The sequence below is a fragment of the Triturus cristatus genome, chromosome 2_2 (genome assembly GCF_964204655.1).
Source record: "Triturus cristatus chromosome 2_2, aTriCri1.1, whole genome shotgun sequence".
Lineage (NCBI taxonomy): Eukaryota > Metazoa > Chordata > Amphibia > Caudata > Salamandridae > Triturus > Triturus cristatus.
In genome coordinates, this window is record NC_140582.1 from 480,592,690 (window position 1) to 480,611,908 (window position 19,219).

General features: G+C 45.3%; 1 protein-coding gene across 1 annotated transcript; it reads left to right on the top strand.

Annotated features, from left to right (window-relative positions):
* Positions 1 to 1,456: 1,456 nt before the first annotated feature.
* Positions 1,457 to 18,151, top strand: LOC146862392 (gastricsin-like). The gene is made up of 9 exons (XM_085641582.1): positions 1,457 to 1,612; positions 2,348 to 2,504; positions 2,799 to 2,916; positions 13,359 to 13,477; positions 15,034 to 15,233; positions 15,557 to 15,664; positions 16,636 to 16,783; positions 16,930 to 17,028; positions 17,559 to 18,151. The coding sequence occupies exons 1-9, from the start codon at positions 1,557 to 1,559 to the stop codon at positions 17,709 to 17,711; spliced, it is 1,158 nt and encodes a 385-aa protein (XP_085497708.1). The 5' UTR covers positions 1,457 to 1,556; the 3' UTR covers positions 17,712 to 18,151.
* Positions 18,152 to 19,219: the final 1,068 nt, after the last annotated feature.

Here is a 19,219-nt window from a genome sequence, read left to right on the forward strand (position 1 = left end):
GGGCCTCCTCAATGTACTTTGCAGGGGGGGGGGGGGGGCTCAAGTTTCGTTACGCCACTGTGTCATATAGTGACAACCTTTCCTTCGTTTATAAACAGAACATGCTCATAATAAGTACGTGGACGTGCAAAGGTAGACAGGCACCTCAAGGAAGAGCTTGTGGTGCAGAGTAGGCACATTGGGGGCTCCTTGAAAAGTCCCTGTGTGAGGCTCCCTGAGGTACCGATGACGTATGGGAAAAATCAACCCTCTAAGCGCAGAATGAGCAGCCACAGTGAGTCTGCTGAAGATGCTTCGCCTCCCGCCCTGACAGCGCTTTTACATTTCTGGATGATTTTATATATTCAGCTCATCATGGAACAGGGGACAGACAGTGCCACGAGCAGTCCTCTAGGGTGCAAACAATGTCCAGGGTTGTCGTCCACCATGAGACTGGTTCTCTCGGCTGCCAAGGCGTATAATGGGTGGCATATGCCCTGATGCAACCAAAGAATGGTGATACTGTGTGACACTTTCACCGGAGATGTATTAATCCTCCGGTGCCACTGTAAAAGCAATGCAGTCCTCCTCCGAATGGTATGTTCATTTGCTGATCAGGGCAGTGGCACACTTCATTGCCCACTCTCACCCTCCGTTTGAAGCGCACCTTTGTAAATGTTTCTTTTTCTCCTGTCTCTGGAAAGGCTGTACGTTTTTTTTGTTGATTTCTTTTCGAGTACAGCGCAACACGCACATATTGTTAACTGAATTTAAAGTGTACGATTTCAACCACTGGGCTGCTGTGGGCGCTCTCTGAGTACGCAAAACTGGTTTGGGCTGGATTCCCTTTTAAAGTGCCTCTCCAGACTGTTCTTCATACACAGCCTTGGCTTTGTGCAGAAAGCCCCCAAATCAATATGGAGCATCCTCCAGGGGCCTTGAGATGCGAAATGGAAGAGACAAACCTCACAGGAGGTCACAACACACAAGCTGAGGAGGGCTGTAACAGCTGGACAGTCATAGGAACTTTCACCCCAACAATTTCCATAAACCTATGCTATGACCTCTCATTAATAAAAATCCTATCAACGCATTTAAAGAAGTCAACCCTCCGATGTCAAGGGTTATTGAAATAGCATTACCAAGAGTTCAGTCCCCCATTTCCAATGTTATGATCCTGCTACTAATAGGTTTCTCCTCAGCACTGAATGTTGCCTTCTGCTCCCAAAGCCATTTGGTTATCTACCAAAAATATGTCCTTCTCTATTGTATGCTTCGTATTATCAGAAAAGCTTACGAACTTTGTTTACATTCCTGCTTTCTAATCTTGCGCCTTGTTCTGCCATGGAAAAAGCAGAAAGAGGGCATGATTTATGCAGCTGAAGTAGGATAAAGAATGTGCACAAAGAGCCCATTAAGATAAGGATATCAGACTGGCCTGGGCAGGGCAGAAGGAGTAAGGAGTGGTCAGCAACCTGTGAGAGAATATAAGGCAGGAGCTCCAGCTCTTAGATTTGAGCTCAGGTCCTACAGCGCTGATCAGTTCCTAGGAGACATTGGCTGGGGAAACTGACATCATGAAGTGGCTTGTCATAGCGATGGTCTGCCTCCATCTTTCAGAGGGACTCGTAAGGTGAGTACGGTAGCAGCTGTCCTTCCCTTCAGGACTTAGAAATGTATGTGCATAGGGTGCACCTGTTAGGGCATCCTGTTTCATGTGGAAATATAGTCGTCTAGTTACCCATGTGATAGACAGGCGCTTCAGGCTTCTTAGTTAAGTATTGCAGCTGGTTGTTTGGAAGGTCCCTCAAGATCCAAAGTGCTGTGCAAAAGGCACTTCTCTGAAGATAGCTCGTTAGCAACAGTAACCGAGTCTCCCAAAATGGTTGATTCTAACAGTGACAATTCTCTTGGAAGGTCTTGTTTGGTGAGTATTGCTTCTGGGGGGAGAGGCTGGCATATCCACCGAATTCTGTGGTTCAGTGGAGTGAACCCCTTACCAATAGGATCCTTATAGGCCATTTGGCTACTAGTCAGGATACATTGTCCTTGTAAATGGTCTACCTCCAGGCTTCAGACAGGTTGACGAAGTAAGGGTTGCTTTTGGGGAGTTGTAATGTCCTTCACATCCTGTCATATGTTCAGATGACTGTTCTATGGAGATGGCATATATATTACCCAAAAGATATAAGTATCTGAGATCTCTGATCTTGGAAATTGCATGAAGCCAGATCTTGGATGATAGACATAGGATTAAAGTTGGATGTAGCAAAAAAATGAAAATAGAAAGCCTCAGCAGAATTTGAATTGGACACAGAGTCTAGTTTCCAGCCAGTTCATGTTGACAGTCTATTTTCCACACATGCAGGGTCCCTCTGAAAAAGTTTAAGAGCATCCGTCAGACTATGAAGGAGAATGGAGTACTTAAGGAATTCATGAAGACCCACAAGAGGGAACCAGCCATCAAGTACAACTTCAACAAGGTCACCGACTTTGCAGTTGCCTACGAGCCCATGTACATGGATGTGAGTATCAAGCTCTCTCTCTCTCTATAAGACCAAGCAGGTTTATGGGAGAGTTTTAGAGCAGGCAAGTGTGTATTCCTGGCATGCGCCTGACTCTTCCCCAAATGCATCAACTGTTCAAAGACACCAACCATTCAGGAAATCTTTTGGTTTCCCCATGGCCTACCCCGCCTCTGCTTTTGGGTTTCGATATGCATTTTAATTATCAGCAAAAACACAAGTACTGCACCAGTATTATTTTTGATCTCTGTGCAGGAAACTCTCCTACATCAATTGTTCTTTTTCCATTTCCAGGCAGCTTACTATGGACAGATCAGCGTTGGAACTCCTCCCCAGAACTTCATGGTCCTCTTTGACACTGGGTCCTCCAATCTGTGGGTGGCATCGACATACTGCTCCAGCCAGGCTTGCCGTAAGTGATACAGCTAGTTTTTTTTATTTTTTATATAAACTTTTTATTAAATCAAATCATAGAGTTATCAGTGCAAATCAACTACATATCAATCCGAGGGTACAGTGAATTAACATGTAATTGTCACTCATTACATTCAGCAAAGACTTCATTGTTCTGTTCTTCTGTGCATTGCCAGATCGTCTGTTGGTGATGTGCAAATCTCGCCCCTATAGGAATTCCAGTGTTTCCATTTCCGATCCCATTTCTTAGGGCAGCCTCGCATTTTATAGATTTCTTTCTCTGCTATCATGCAGCAATCCAATTCTGCCACCCAGCTAACTATTAGAGGCCACGTGGCGGAGCCCCAGGACATTGCAATAGCTCTTTTCACTAATACGTACCCCAATGCCACCCATTGTTGTTCTATTTCAGTCAAATCTGTGGCCTCCCAAATGTTCAGGATCCCCAACCCTGGTGTCAGGTCAATTTGCTTTCCTAACGTGTCTTTCATTTTTTGGGTTACCTTGTCCCAAAGGGGGCATATCATGGGGCATGTCCAGAGAACATGGTAAAAGGTACCCTCTCGACCACAGCCTCTGAGGCATAGTGTGTCTGTCCTACGGCCTATTTCAGCGAGGAGTATTCCTGAGAGGTAAGAGCGGTGTAGGATTTTCAATTGAATGAGACGGAAGCGGTGATTTATATCTGTTTCCCTGGGGGACATTAACGCTGTCTGCCAGTCTTCTTCGGTTATAGGCCCTATGTCTGCCTGCGACTGGTCCCGGAGAGTCTAGAAGGGGTTGGTGAAATTATTACAAAGCTTGCGATATGTTAGGGATACCGACTTTTTTAGATGCGGTTCAGAGAGTAGGCCGTCCTCCAAAGGAGAGGAATCTGGTATAGAGGACAGATCAGGGATAGTAGTCTGAAGGGCATGCCAAATTTGCAGATACCGAAAAATTTCACCTGAAGCAAGGTTCTGTTTTGTTTGCAGTTCTTTAAATGTGAGGAGTTTGCCTCTATATACCAAGTCGCCAATATTTGTGATACCGATCATGTCCCATTTATCGAAGCCCACATGATGGCAGAGTAGCCCCAGTATCTGCGTGGACCAAAGCGGTGTGGATTTCGTAAGCTTATCCGCCTATCCTAGACGTTTGGTTGCTTGAAGCCAGATGGCCACTGTCAATGACATAGGTCCAAGATAACGGCCCCTCCGAGCCTTACTATAGAGGGTGCCGATATAGCCTTCCCTCCCCATCTGATATCTCTCAAGATGAAAGGCCGGATTCGATGGAGAGCCGTGTATCCAGTGGTTTGTGGCCACCAGTTGTGTGGCCCAATAGTACAGACGAAGGTCAGGAAGAGCGATTCCCCCATCATACCATCCCTTCGTCAGTTTGCGGAGGGCAATGCGAGGTGCCTTGCTGTCCCACAATAGAGTCCGGATCTCTCCCTCTATGGCAGCAAAATATGTGTCAGCAATGGGGAATGGGCAGTTCTGGAGGGCATATAAAAACCTAGGTAGTGCAAGCATTTTAAATAAGGCTGCTCTGCCTAGGAGGGACAGGGGTAGTGATCTCCAATATTGAACATAATTTTGCAGCTTTCGAAGGGGGCCATGAAGATTTTGGTCATAGAATATTTTGGGGTCGGTAGTAATATAAATCCCTAAATATTTAAAACCGTTGGTAACTACGGCAACGTCATAGCCGTGTGGTAGCCTAGGTGGGGGGCCATGAAGGACATACAGCACCGACTTTGACCAGTTAATAGTATATCCTGCATATTTACCAAAGTTGGTGATGACGTTAAAAAGACTATTAATTGAGGCTCGTGGAGATGCCATATAAATTAAGATATCATCTGCGTAGAGTGATATTTTATCCACTATATCTTCACTCCAACGCAGGCCATGTATGGAAACATCTTGTCGAAACCAGTGCGCAAGCGGCTCCAGAATCAGTGCAAACAGGAGGGGGAACAGGGGGCATTCCTGTCTTGTCCCCCTCTGCAGTGCAAACACCCGCGATGTGCAGTTGTTGACTCGGCCTTGGGCCAATAGAGCAGTATACAATAGCGCGATCCATTGACGAAATTGAGGACCGAATCCAAACCTCATCAGGACCTCAAATAAGTAGGGCCACTCAATTGAATCAAACGCCATTGCGGCGTCCAATGATAGTATTACTGCATCTTCTTGCAAATATGGTTGTCGGCTCAGGACGTTATGTACTCGACGAATATTGAGGGCCATGTTACGGCTTGATAGAAAGCCGGACTGGTCATCATGGACCAAGGAAGGGAGAACTGTAAGCAAGTGTGAAGCAAGGAGTTAAGCCAGAACCTTGGCCTCCGAGCTGATTAAAGAGATGGGTCTATATGAGCTACAATGTGTCGCTGGCTTACCAGGTTTGTGTATAACGACAATCGACGCCAGTCGCTGATCCATGGGGAGAGCACCCTGCTCCAGGCTTTCATTGAACATGTTTTTTAGATGTGGAACTATTTTGAGGGCCACAGCTTTGAGGAATTCAATTGGGATCCCGTTGGGTCCCATAGCTTTCCCGGATTTAACAGCAAATATTGCCTTACAAATTTCTTCTGTGGTTAGGTCAGCATCTAAGGCCTCTCTGTCACTGTCTGAAATTGTGGGGAGGGTCATTTCTTCCAGTAACTGACTGGAGTCGTTGGCGGAGGCAGCCGTGTGTGAAAAATATATCAGCTCAAGGTGGTCGGCAAATGAGTCCGCCACCTCCTGCGGATCCGGAACTAGCCTCCCATCTTCAAGCAGGATTTCTGGGTCCCACTTGGCCGCCTGATCCCGACGTTCTAGCCACGCCAGCATCTTACCGGCTCGCTCGCCTAATTCCTATACCCTATGGCGTGTATGGAGGATTCTAGCCTGAGCTTTTTCTTGGCGAGAGTGCTGTACTCTTGTTGTTTATTGCAGAGAGTAAGGGCCGTGTGTTCAGAGGGCGCGGAGTTGTGTGTGGTTTCAAGATGTAGTAACTCATCTTCCAAATGAGTCAATTGGGCTTTATGGTTTCTAATGTATCCTACTTTTTGTGTCAGTGCGCGCCCTTTGATCACCGTCTTATAAGCTTCCCAGATGGTATTGGCTGAGTAGACAGAGCCAACATTCTTGTTGAAATAGTATTCCGTGTGGTCAATAAGGTTGTCTCTAATATCTGGTATCGTGAGGAGCCACGATCTCTATGTCGGTAAAAGGTAAAGTCAGTTACTAGGGGCGAGTGGTCAGATATGCCTCTCGGGAGGCCATGGGGGTGTTTAAACAATCCGATGTCTGCAGCCGAGGTAAAGAATTAGTCGATGCGATACATGCTTTTATGCGCATTGGGGTAGTGTGTGAAATAATTTGCACTAGGGAGCAGTGTTCGCCAAATGTCGGTGAGACCTAGTGTTTGGGCGAAGTCGGCCATGTGCGTGGCCTGCCTGGGAGACTGCCTTTGGGGGTGTCTATCTAACGTCTCATCCATCACCATGTTGAAGTCACCACCCACTATGAGAGTACCCTGGGGGAGATCCACCAGAATTTTGCCCAGGTCTTGTAGTGCAGCCCTCCCCAGTGAGGGCGGAAGATATACTGAGATTACATTGAGCGGCCTGCCCTCCCATACCCCCTCTAACACTGCAAATCTAATCTACCCTGTGGGTCACTCCAACTCCTAGTGGGAGTTAGAGTGAGGTTTTTACGAATAAGTATACCAGTTCCTCTGGATCCTGATGTGAAACCTGCGTGGACTAGAAGTGTGTATCCCCATCTATTGAGAGCCTTGCAATTATTTCCGACTAGGTGCGTTTCCTGGAGTAAGACAAGGTCTGGGAGTTGCCATTTGAGATATTGCAAGACTATCCCCTTTTTAGGTCTTGTGACGTAAGCAGCGCATGCGTTGCTCTCGTCTTACGAGGCTTCTTGTAATCGATACGATTCCAGAAGTCGTCTCGCGGCTCTGCCTCCAATTTTCATTGGTGCGCGTCGTTTTGCATCATGGCTGATGCAAAACACAGTGTAATGATTGCACCGGATCAATCATTACACTGAGGGTTGCCACCCTGTCCCCTTTTGGCCCCGCCCACCGGGATTGGATCGTTTACTTGCAGAGGGACACGGCCTCCTTCAATTACTCTGTAAGCACTATTTGCTTAAGTCCTCCTTCTATCTGTGTTAATGTGTGTTGCGCTTGCGAGACCTGCCCAGTCCTGTTAAAACAGCTGCAGCATGGCAAACAGTTGCAGCCATGATACAGTGGGCCTCAGTTTAAAGCAGGGCAGCACTACAACTACAGACAACAGTGATGCTGTCACGCCAGCAGCACCAGTGCTACAGTCGTGCATGCACGATTACAGGCAGCAGCTGCACTTATAACAACAGCACTACTCATAACATGGACAGCACCAGTGTGACACCATGTCACACCAATGTTACACTGATGCTGTCACTGTGACACTCATGAGCACCAGTGTTACACAAACAACACCACGATTTCAACTTGCAAGGCCTGCCCTGCCCTGTTAAAACAGTCGCACCACGGCAAACAGTTGCAGCCATGATACAGTGGGACTCAGTTTAAAGCACGGCAGCACTACAGCTACAGACAAAAGCGCCGCTGTCACGCCAGCAGCACCAGTGCTACAGTCGTGCATGCACGATTGCAGGCAGCAGCTGCACTTACAGCAACAGCACTACTCATAACATGGACAGCACTGTGATACTCATGAGCACCAGTGTTACAAGAACAACACCACGATTACAGCATTTACCACACACACTACGGAATCAGGGAGGCACCAAGAACAAAACAGTTACTCCCTGGGGAAGTGGGGAGTGGATGAGAGCGGAAGGAAAGAAGGAAGGAGGGGGGTGGAGGGAAAGAGAGGAAGGAAAATAGGAAGAGGAAATAATCTCTTCCAGTGGTTCCTTCTAGGGGCTTGCACGGATAGGTGCCAGCCTGGCACCCTGCTCTCTGACAGGGCCCGGCTTTAAGCGCTCGGGCTCTGCCGCCCCCGTGATGTCTCTCACCTGTCCGCTGCGGGGGTCGGCGCCTTCTCCTGCCAAGCACCTCCGGGGAGGAGGTCCCCTCTGCTGTGGTCCACCCCAAACCAAAGGACACTTTGACCGTCTATTCTGTCTCTACATCAGACATCTTCGGCAGTCTCTTCTGTCTCCTATCAGACACCAAACAGTTTCTTCTTTCTTTAATCAGAATACACCTCCATCCATTTGGCCCCAATCAGACACCTTTGTTCATCCTTTTTTCTCTAATCATTAATTCATTTATTCTGTCCCTAATCAGACACCTCTGTCGATTCCTTCGAAGTGTAATCAAAGATGGTGTACCGTCGACTCTGTCTCTAATAAGACAGTCTGTCCTCCATCAGACACCTTTACTTGTCTATTCTTTTTCTAAGACTCCTTCATCTGTCTACTCTGTCCCTAACCAGATGCGTCCACTCATTTACTTTATCCTAACTGGACACCTTTGTCCATCTCTTTCTGCTCTGTATAATCAGAGAGTCACTTTTTATTTCACCTCTAATCAGACACTTTCACCATCGGTTTGGTTTCTAATTAGACACCCCCACCGTCTAACCTGTCTCTAATCAGACACTGTCACTCATTTATTCTGCCTCTAATAAGACATCTTCATATGCAATCAGACACAGTCAAATCAAAATCAAACTTTATTTTGCATTAAAAATGCATACAATTTCATTTCTTGTGTTTTTACAATAGTTGAGTAGCCCCGCAATTTCTAAAACAATAAAAAAAAAAAAAAAAATTACAACAATTAATTCCAATTCAAATATACAAAGGTTCTTTAAAACCTTCTTAAATATCCTATACAGTTTGGCGCACCCAGATATCATTGACATTTGAAATAAATTCCAATATACACACTTTTACATAAAAGGAGAGTGTGCTATATAGATGGGTTAGCTGGTGAGCCAACCACAGCCATCAATTCACAAAGCGTTAAATACATAAAAAGTGATCTATACATTTATCCATGGGCTATAAGTTAACTGTGTCTCACTAAGCTACCATTGTAGTGGCAGCCCTTACAAGCATTAAAAATGCAATAGGTCTAGCCTTTTATTAAGTTAAAGCCATTTGCTTAGCTATACAATACCATTAGCAAAGCAAATGGCTTCAACTTAATCAAAGGCGAGGCCTATTGCATTTTCAATGCTTGTTAATCTTGCTGCCCAATCCATTAACGTTCCATAATGGATAACTTTGTAATTTTTGCGTCTGTCATGGTGGGTGGTAGCAGAAAGCTGTGGGGATAGATGAGATGCATAATAGCATCGTAGATATCGCCTTACCCCGAGAGGGGTGGCGCGGTCTATTTTGGCAGACACTCTTCTTTCCTTTCCTAGCTACTGTGTATAGCAGAATCTGTCACCTTCAAATACTTGTTCCTTTGAATACTCTGTTGAGAGATAACCATAACATCCCCTGACCCCCCCTCCCTGCCCTCCTGCCCGTGGAATTACAACTTTCCACACCCCAACAAGCCAGAGTGCCTGTCGCCTGCCCCATCCTTAAGAGGGTGCCTGACCAGCCGTGAGCACTTTGGCAATCAAACAGAAATCCACCACTATCTGTGCACTCTGCTGTTTTCGGGGGAGGGCGTTGTCGTCGCCGGTGCGGTGAGGATTATGGTATAGAGCGGGCAGGAGCGGTGTACAGCGTTGTCCTTGGAGTTATAGAGTGAGGAGAGCCCAGATGGGATTTCGTGTAGCATACAGCCTCATCCGGGGGAGGCCCGACAGGTTGAGTCACACCCACCGTGTACTTAGGGTTGTTGTTTTTGTATTACGCTTGTAAAATGGTGGCAACGATCGCTGGGCGCAGCACCCGCCTCTGTTGCTGGTGACTAGAGTGCAGGGTTGTGCGGGCGCTTCCAGGCAGCTTCTCTTTCAGCATCTCTTTCAGGGTCCGAAACAGCTTATGTTGCAGAGTTTAGGTGTGCCCCACTACAGCGCCCGCCATGACAGATCAACTCAATGGCTCCTTCCCCCTCCACCGGCACTGCAGTCTAGGGCTCCCCAACACAGCATACAGCACACTAATACAGCAGCAGATAAGTCTCCCACAGTCAGTGAGGTCTGACATAAGCCCCTTCGTGACTGCCTCCACAAGTGTAGGGATGTTGGGCCCAGTGATGAGACGAGAAGGCCCGAAGCCGGGGCCTCGATTTGGCAGAGGGCCGTGCCGCCCAGGCAGTCACCCTCCGGCTGCCAGGACGCACAGCGCACCGCTTCCCATACTGCTGGGAACGATGATGGATCAGTGCAGTTCGTGCCTGGGGGGCCCCTGTAGTGCATCCTCTCCTCAGGGGTACGTTGGTGTGTCAGCGGGAGGACCGCAGAGCCGGGGACCTCACGGCGCAGGGCAGCCGATCTCCACCCCACCCGCTCTTCTCGCCCCAGTTATGCTCCCATCTTTCACCGATGTCATTTGATCGGAGACTCCCCAGCGTTGGGGCAGTGAGACCCCTTGCTCATATGTTCAGCGGCGTGTCCATGCTGTGCCGGTCACCAGCGAGGATCCGGCTATTTCCACCAATGTCTAAGAGTGGATCGCCATCTTGTGAGACTCCAGGGCTCTTCGTCGGAGGTCATTTCCGCGTCGCACCAGCCGAGGAATTCGGATTGTGTCCAACTGTTGTTTGCTAGATCGGTGCAGATAGCGATTCCCGTGGAACAGGGGGAATCTATCGCGCTGTGATCGGAGATGTGACAGATATTTTGGCGAGGGTTGCGGAGCTGCTTCAGGGAGTGACCATTCCTGTCGGCCGCAAGCCACGCCCCCCCCAGTACAGCTAGTTTTTAGGTCTCGCCTGAGACAGCGCTTTAGCGCTGCTCTGGCGAGACTTATAGTAAGCGAGTTTTGGAAGTGCAAACGAGTGCTTTCAGGCCTCCAAATACAGTGCATGTGCCCCGGGCGTGCGCACCATTTGGCAGCCTGAAAGCACTCGTTTCCTTTCACTTTCGCGGCCCCTTTGATGTCCCGCACCACTGTGCCCGCCCCCACTCCCCCTCCCACTCCCTCCTCGTCAACTTCAGTGCGCGCTTGTTGTTTGTTGTTCGCTGTGATTTATTGTGCGCATAAACATCGGCCGTTTCGCCCTGGACCTATCATGTTTTTAAACCGCACCTTGCCTCCATGCTACATTGAAGCCAGCATTGCAAGTTGCAGGCAGGCTAACTACAGTGTGCTGCGAGGTTGCGAAGTTGCCTTCTCCGTACGAAAAAGATGAGGGTGCTGTGTATTTCAAAGTTACTCTCCCATACAAAAAGATACATGCATGAAATAGTGGTGCTTTTGTATATTACACTCTTAACAATAACACGGTTTAGGAGCGGTCTTTATTGCAGGGAAGGTAAAACATAAATGTGGGTGTTAGGAATCTACTTAAAGCTCAGTTTTACACTGAACAAGAAATAAACTACATGCATTTACATAGATTTATGCATGTTTATACCAAACGCTTAGCCTACAGCTGTTTGACAAATAAATACATTAATAAAACATACATATGTACATATCCAGGCTAAGGCAATTCCTGCAGCTAAAATTTTTAGGCTTAAACCACTAAAATGGGACAGAATACTAAAAGCACTTCTGAAAACTTTAACTCATTTAAATGCCTGGGTCCAATAAAAAACAAGCATTTGCAATGCAATAGGTCTCGCATTTATACGAGTTTGAGCTATTGGCATTGTAAATGACAATGCCTTTTATTTATGTTTTAAAAACCCACACATAAATAAAATGCATTGCCATTTACAGTGCCAATAGCTCAAACTTTTAACAACTGCGAGACCTATTGCATTGCAAATGCTTGTTTAGTATAGGCGATGAAGGGAAGTTCATAACTGTTGAAATGTTGGCTGCTCAGAGTCTCTGCCTTTCAGCATCTGGCCACCATTCACACAGACTCCGATATCTATATCTATCTGTCTAGCTAGCTCCCTGTCTCTTTATCCATCTGTATCTCTCTCACTCTGTATGGCTCTCTATCTATATCTTAATATTCTCTCTTTCGTTCTCTGTCTGTCCCTATTTTTCTCTCTCTCTCTCTCTCTCTCTCTCTCTCTCTCTCTCTCTCTCTCTCTCTCTCTCTCCCCCTCATTCTCCATCTCTCTCTCTATATATATATATCATTATTATTAAATCTCTTTCTACCTCTATCTATATCTCTCATCACAGTCAAACAATATCTGGCATAATTAGAAGTCCCCAACCTTTTTCCATGGATCTGGAGTTTTAGCATACAAAGACGTATAAAGTGATTTTCTTTAAAAAAAAAAGAAAGCAAAAATGTTATTTATAAACCTTGAAAAAATTAGCATATTCAATCTCCCATTTTGGCCGTTGTGTGTAAAAACAGAAACAATTGAGGTTGCCTTTTCAGCCAGTTCCAGAACTCGTGGAATAAAAGTTCAAATGTTAGTGCTCTGTAGAAGTAAAATAGTTTTAGTCCTATGCACAATGCAGGGAAATCTTCAGTGACTGACCCCTGTAATTACATCATCCACAACATTTCCGGCTCCAAATATGATCTGATCTACTCTTCCTGAGAAGAGAGGCGATCAGTTATCTTCTCTGCTTCATGTAGCCCCATTTTAGACAAAAAAGAACAATTGGACAAGCTATTCACCACAAACTATTCACATCAAGCCACTAGTAATCATTCATTTTTCCTCTTTCACTCCCAATCTTGTATTGAAGAAGAACATTGCTAGTCACTGGATGTCCAATAATTAGCATACCTTGCAAATCTTCTGCCTCAAAATTGTTTAATTTGTAGCAAATCATGCCAAAAAAATTGAACCTTTCTTACAAAGGCCCTAGATACAGATTTGAAGTGATATTATTATATTCCCCATTTCTTGAAAACTGAAGTAAAATATGTTCCTGTGTAGTAAAAATGAATTGCTCTTTCACTGTGGGCGTACTGTTAAGCAGTAAAAAAATATGCTTTAGTTGTAAAACGTGCATTTTTATTTTATGTAATCCATCCTTTCTTTGGATCTGAATATTCACATAACTGAAAAAATGCATTTTCACCCTTAAGTCCCTCTATAGATCAGGCATCAACAATCTCCTCTTTCTTAAAGAGGAAGGCAGGGTCAAACACCAAAACAGGTATTAAAATTCCTAAAAAACCTTGTCTGCAAAAACATTTTCAACACGGAATTAAACACAATTCTGCAGGTCTTCCTGTAGCTTCTCAGAGCTGGCTACCATATTCTCTATTGTTTCTGACGTGCTATACTCATATAACCTGCTACACTCAACTGAATGGGAAGTCTCTAATTTCTCTATTTCCACTACTGAACTGCACAGACTCTAATGTTCCTCTGGACAAAAGAACAACCCAAGGGCTAAGATTGAATTAACACAAGTCTTTTTTCTACTGCAGAGAACCATCCACTGTTCAACCCCAGCCAGTCTTCCACCTACACCAGCAACAACCAGCAGTTCTCCATGTCCTATGGCAGTGGCAGCCTCACCGGGGTTTTCGGCTATGACACAGTGACCGTAAGTGCAGTCACCATGGAAAGTGCAGTATTGAAAACTAGGTAGGGCTAATAATGTGTGCGTCCACCAGAGGTTTGCAGCGCTATGCCTGTCAGGTATGGAGCTGCTGATCACAAGGGCGCTCCTAGTAGATCCTGAAGAAGGCATGGCATCACCTGAAGCCAAAGAGGCATCCTGAATGAGAAAATACTGTGTAAAGATAAGGCTAATATATCTTAAGTCTCATGAAATATGGCTTCCCACTGGAATCAGTGCAGAAGCAATGAGCTGTCTTTTCAAATGCATGGTGAATGTTCTATGAGGACATAATTGGTTGGTAGAGCTAATTCGGGTTGTACACTCTAACCCCAAATGGTTCATATTATCTGTATTGAGGGTGGATGGGGAAGTGGATACGCTTTCTGTATCATCGACCCAATACAATATTTCCTCCCCAGAGTACTGGGAAAGGAGATGAAGATTACTTTCCATCAATCCCACATGATATGCCCTCCCTGGAAGTGTGAGGTGAGAAGCGATATAAGCATCCAATCAAGTCAACCTAATTTAGTCTTTCATTAAATAATGGATGTGGAGTTTACTATTCTGTTCCTGAAGCCTAAAGATGTGTGCATATTTAAATAGGGACTTTTTTATCAATAGACAGGAGTCTTTTCAGAGGATGGTATGGCAAGTCAGAACCTCTATTGTATTCAGGGGACTTGACTTGTCGGGATCTCTGCACTGCCAGTTCAACAACTTTATCAAGGTTTCCACATTGGCCTACAAAAATACTGAACACAAAATATTGACCACACACCATCAAGTTTAGAATATATAGGTTTACTATTCTTAAATCCGGCTCTAAATACCATGACAATATACGCATTGTCAAGGTATTTAGATGTGATGAGAAACTCTACACAATTGTACATATGTAACCCAGCTTTGTAAAAGCCTGACAGGCTGCCATACTATGTCATTTTCCCACAGTCTATTCTCACTCTGAGGATTCTTCAATGCCATTAAACCAATAAGGAGGGGCGTCCATAGGTTACTGAGTGGCAATGCTCTCCATGAGATATGCTATTTGGGGCGGAGATGTGCCAAACGACCCTTCAACCTGACAAGGAATGGCCTAAGATCATAGATCATTTTTAAACTAAAAGGCAATTACCTTTATGGAGCATTGGATATGACAAACAGTCTCTTATAACTTCGGTCCAAAGTTGCCAGTGGCTTTTTAAGATCAAGAGAGTTCTAAACACTTCCTCAAATGTAAAAATTGTAATGTAATATTTAAACAGTACTTACTGCCACAAGCTTCAACATCGGGCACTTTCCCTAACATTCTACATGATTACTCAGAAATTTGAAAGGCGGTGACAACCCCATCGACAGCTGATAAGTAACTTGTGGGCTACATATACATCTGCGAAGGATGCTAAGCGCATTGACCCACCTACTAGGGTGTCTGCATGTTCTAACCCCTTTACCTTGACCACTTTTGTACTTTTGAGAAACACTGCATTCCTTGTGTTTACTTTGTCATCCATTTTTATTTATATCCAATTTAGGTCCAGGGCCTCAGCATCACCAACCAGGAGCTGGGTCTGAGTGTGAACGAGCCCGGAACTAACTTTGTCTACGCCCAGTTTGAAGGGATCTTCGGAATGGCTTACCCTGCTCTGTCAGCAGGAGGCGCTACCACTCCAATGCAAGGCATGCTACAGCAGAACCTACTCACCGACCCTATCTTCAGCGTCTCCATGGGCAGGTAGGAAGTGAAGAAGGTCTTATGTCATTTTGAAGGTCAAACAAGCAGGTGTGCTCTTTCTAAGGTCAAGAAGACCAGCTTTGGTGCACAAAGTCCCCTGCAGACTGACCGTAGAGAGAAATCAATTTTTGGGGCACACTGGTGCCCCTGAAAGACAATGAGGATTGGGGGAGGTCAGGGTTGGTTCTCAGTCTCCTATCCCACTCAGAGACACTGATAGTAATGTGGCAAAGTCATTCACGGTGTCATACAATGTACTTTCACAGTCATGAAGCATATGCTGCTAAGTAATCTTTTTCTGTGTCTCCACTCTCTTTCCCCAGTAATTCTGGTGAGGTTATCTTCGGGGGTGTGGACAGCAGCCTCTACACTGGTCAGATCTACTGGGCTCCCGTCACTCAGGAACTCTACTGGCAGATCGGCATTGATGCGTAAGTGTGCCTTGTCACTCTCTCCCCACATCTAGGTCTGTGGCTGAAACTTCTCTTAATAAACAATGCACTTAAGAGTGGAATTATCTCCCATATCTTTCACAATCATCCTGTTCTGTCAGTGATGGGTTTTGCTGAGCTGTTGACATCATTAAAAGGTTGTTCTCCGAATGTGTTATTTCACAACAGCAACTTCACAACTTACCTTTTCTTGGCCCATTGGAAAACTCCTCTGCCCTGCAGTCACACCACTTCGTACCACGCTTCTAGCCCATGGCAGGCAGCCAGACATCAGTTCAGTGTAAAGATGTGAAAGACCGTGCTAGTGAGTACAAATGCACTGGCAACTTTAATCCAGAAGTGGAAATGAGGGAGTTCCAGGCAGCAACTCCTAAATAGCGGACAATGTGATGTGTGGCAGCCTCGCTCCTCAATGTCTTATTAGTTTGCAGGGCAAGAGGAGAGTGGGATGTTTTGTCCTGGCTGGTTACACCTGGTTTCTCTCCTTCATCATCCTTCTGATGCAGTCACTGCTGCAAGAACTTAGTACATGGCAGTTCAAGGATGGTTATGGGGGTGTTTGAGAAAAGAACATACTTTCTAGGATGATTTTAGTTTTAAAACTTTTCCCTATGTTTTCAATCGCCTGGAGCTGCATGAAATGAAACTGCTGTCATATGTAAAGTAACTGGTGAACACTTGATGGGCAACAGCCCAAGTCCTCGGAAAAAAACTTGCAAAAGTTCTACATTTTGTGTATTCATCATGACACAGAGTGAGGGAACCAAAACTGTTCTGTGCCAAAGATCCTTTCCTGTCTGTCATGTGAGAACACCAGTTATTTATATGCTAAGCCCAGGACCATATAGCGTCCACTGGATTAGATCGTAAACGTAGCTTTTATTTAACATCCGGACTTTGAGTCTACTAAACAAGTATTTAAACAAATTTGTGCTTGATTCCCTCCACAGGTTCACCATCAATGGACAGGCAACCGGCTGGTGCAGCCAGGGCTGCCAGGCAATGGTTGATACTGGAACCTCCCTCCTCACTATCCCCCAGCAGTTCATGGGATCATTCCTGCAGACTGTGGGAGCTCAACAAACCAGCGAGGGAGAGGTAGGTTCAAAGGTCACACGATATGGCTACTGAAATCTGGAACTCCCTAAACTAGGGAAGCAGATATTATGAACAAAAACCAGATGCACTTAAGGGAACAAGGTATACCACTGCTCTTGTGTAACACTAATTTTCGCTCTTCACAGTTTGTGGTGGACTGCAGTACCGTGCAGAACCTGCCCACCATCAGCTTCACCATCAATGGCGTGTCCTTCCCGCTCCCACCATCAGCCTACATTCTCCAGGTAAGTCTGCACAACCAAATCTAATGCCAAGTTCATCCAAGAAGGAAAATGAAGCATTGCTCATGCCATGAGAAATGGAATGGCCACTTTCAGCGGTCCAAAAGCATACTGTGATCTAGAAAAATTGTAAGATTTATTAGAAGGCTACAAGGCTGAGCAGCCTCAGCTACGTTTCAGGCACTGACTTAGCACCAGCCCTACCAACATTTCAGAAGCTGCCTCTCGTTACTATCAAAATACCCTAGTGCCTGGCATGATGCCCATTTAAAGCACTTACTATTTCCGGAGAGAAGATTTCCCAGATATGCTCCGATTCGTCCCACTAAATCGCGGCTTCTCACGGGTCACCGGGCTAGGCATAGCCTGCTCTATAAAGTCGGTAACACCTCCATGCAAGGTGATCTTTAAGGTTCCATTTTTGAAACTCGGGGCAATGGTTATTTATGGTTTGAAAATCCGACACAAATAAGGAATTATCAAATGTCCGCACTAAGGCTCTGACTGACCACTTCTTCCTCATCTCTTTTTAGAACAACGGTTACTGCTCCGTCGGAGTCGAGGTCACCTACCTGCCCTCTCAGAACGGCCAGCCCTTCTGGATCCTGGGTGATGTCTTCCTCCGCCAGTACTACTCTGTATACGACATGGGCAACAACCAGATGGGATTTGCTCAGTACGCATAGACCAGAACCGCGGCCCATCCCACCCCCTGAGGCCGGCCAGCTTTCCCAGCCAGCATTAACACTGACCTCGCAGGCGCGTCTGAGGCCCAGAGGGTGATGTCACACTATGGCAGCAGGATACTGACATTGCAATTCTCCTTCCTCAGCTGTTGATCTCTTGAATACTTGATACGAAAACTTTGCTCGTTGGTAGACAGCAGCCCTTCTAATGGGCTGAGTATCTTCCATTGTGTACGTCAAATGGCATGTTGACCTCATTCATATCCTCGCGTGCTGACCGCACACATGCTGCCAGGGCATGTTTGGGATGTGCGTGGGGGCCTCATGCTGGAAGCTACCAGACAGATGCAAATGGGTTCGCTTTACTCTTATACTTTGATGACCTGTTTTCTGTAAGGGAATTATTCCTACTGTTCCTGCAAATAAAGTTCTGAAGCAATCTTAAGTCTCCTTTTCTTTAAGGCAAGAGGTTTGCAGGGTGAAGAGGCTGGGGTGGGAGATGCAGAAAGACAGCAAAGTGTTGAGGCAAGTGTCTTTTTTCTGGAAAAGACAACAAAAGAACGGTAAGATGTTTTTTGGTTTGTAGGTGAAGCAGCTTTCTTTTGAAAAATAATAACATAGCAGAAAAAAATTACAAGAACTTGCAAAATTGCGAGAATTAGATCAACATTAATATCATAAAGAATTGAAGCTGTTTAACAATTTTGAAATATGTTGGGGAAAGGGAAGAGGGGAAAGAGGGGGAATGCATATTGGAAGACCAAGGTAACCACAACTTAGAGCATTATCTAAAAGGAAAAATAGCAATATAATGTAGTATAAGAAGCCGAACAACTAGTAACAAAATTAATACCCATAGCAGAGAAGTAGGAAAAATCATGGTTGTTTAAAATTTTCAGATAAAGTACATGAAGGAGATTTATGGGCTACATCATCTAAAAAAGAAGTTAAAGGCAACCAATATAAAACTCTATTAGCGGACGGAGAATACAAAGAGGCAAAGGCAGTATCTAATCTGTGATAATGACAAACATTATTCCACCAGGCTTTAAAAAGAAATATTTGATGCACATTTCTAATTGATAGAAATTTGTTGAAAACAAGAGCTAGCATAAGGTCTAGCAACCATACGTTGCTGTGTGGTGAATGGAGATCATCAGATAAGCTGCCCAAAAAGAGTAAGAGGGGAGTTAGTGGATATTTTAAATGAAGTAATAAAGATAACTGAGGCCAGACCTTTCCCCAGAAAGAAACTGTAGGGGGGACAGTGAAACAACATATGCATAAGGTCACCAAATTGATGGTCACAGGGCCAACATTTAGGAGGGGAATCCATGGAGAATCTAGATACTAAGGAAGGGGTAAGGTATAATCTATAAAAGAGGAAAAACAAAGATTGAGAAGTAGAAGCTGATCTACAGATTTTGTAGATGTTATCCCAAATCTTATTCCAAAATAGGAGAGTTCAAGTACATCCCAAATCCAATTCCCACTGCAACTCCAATTTA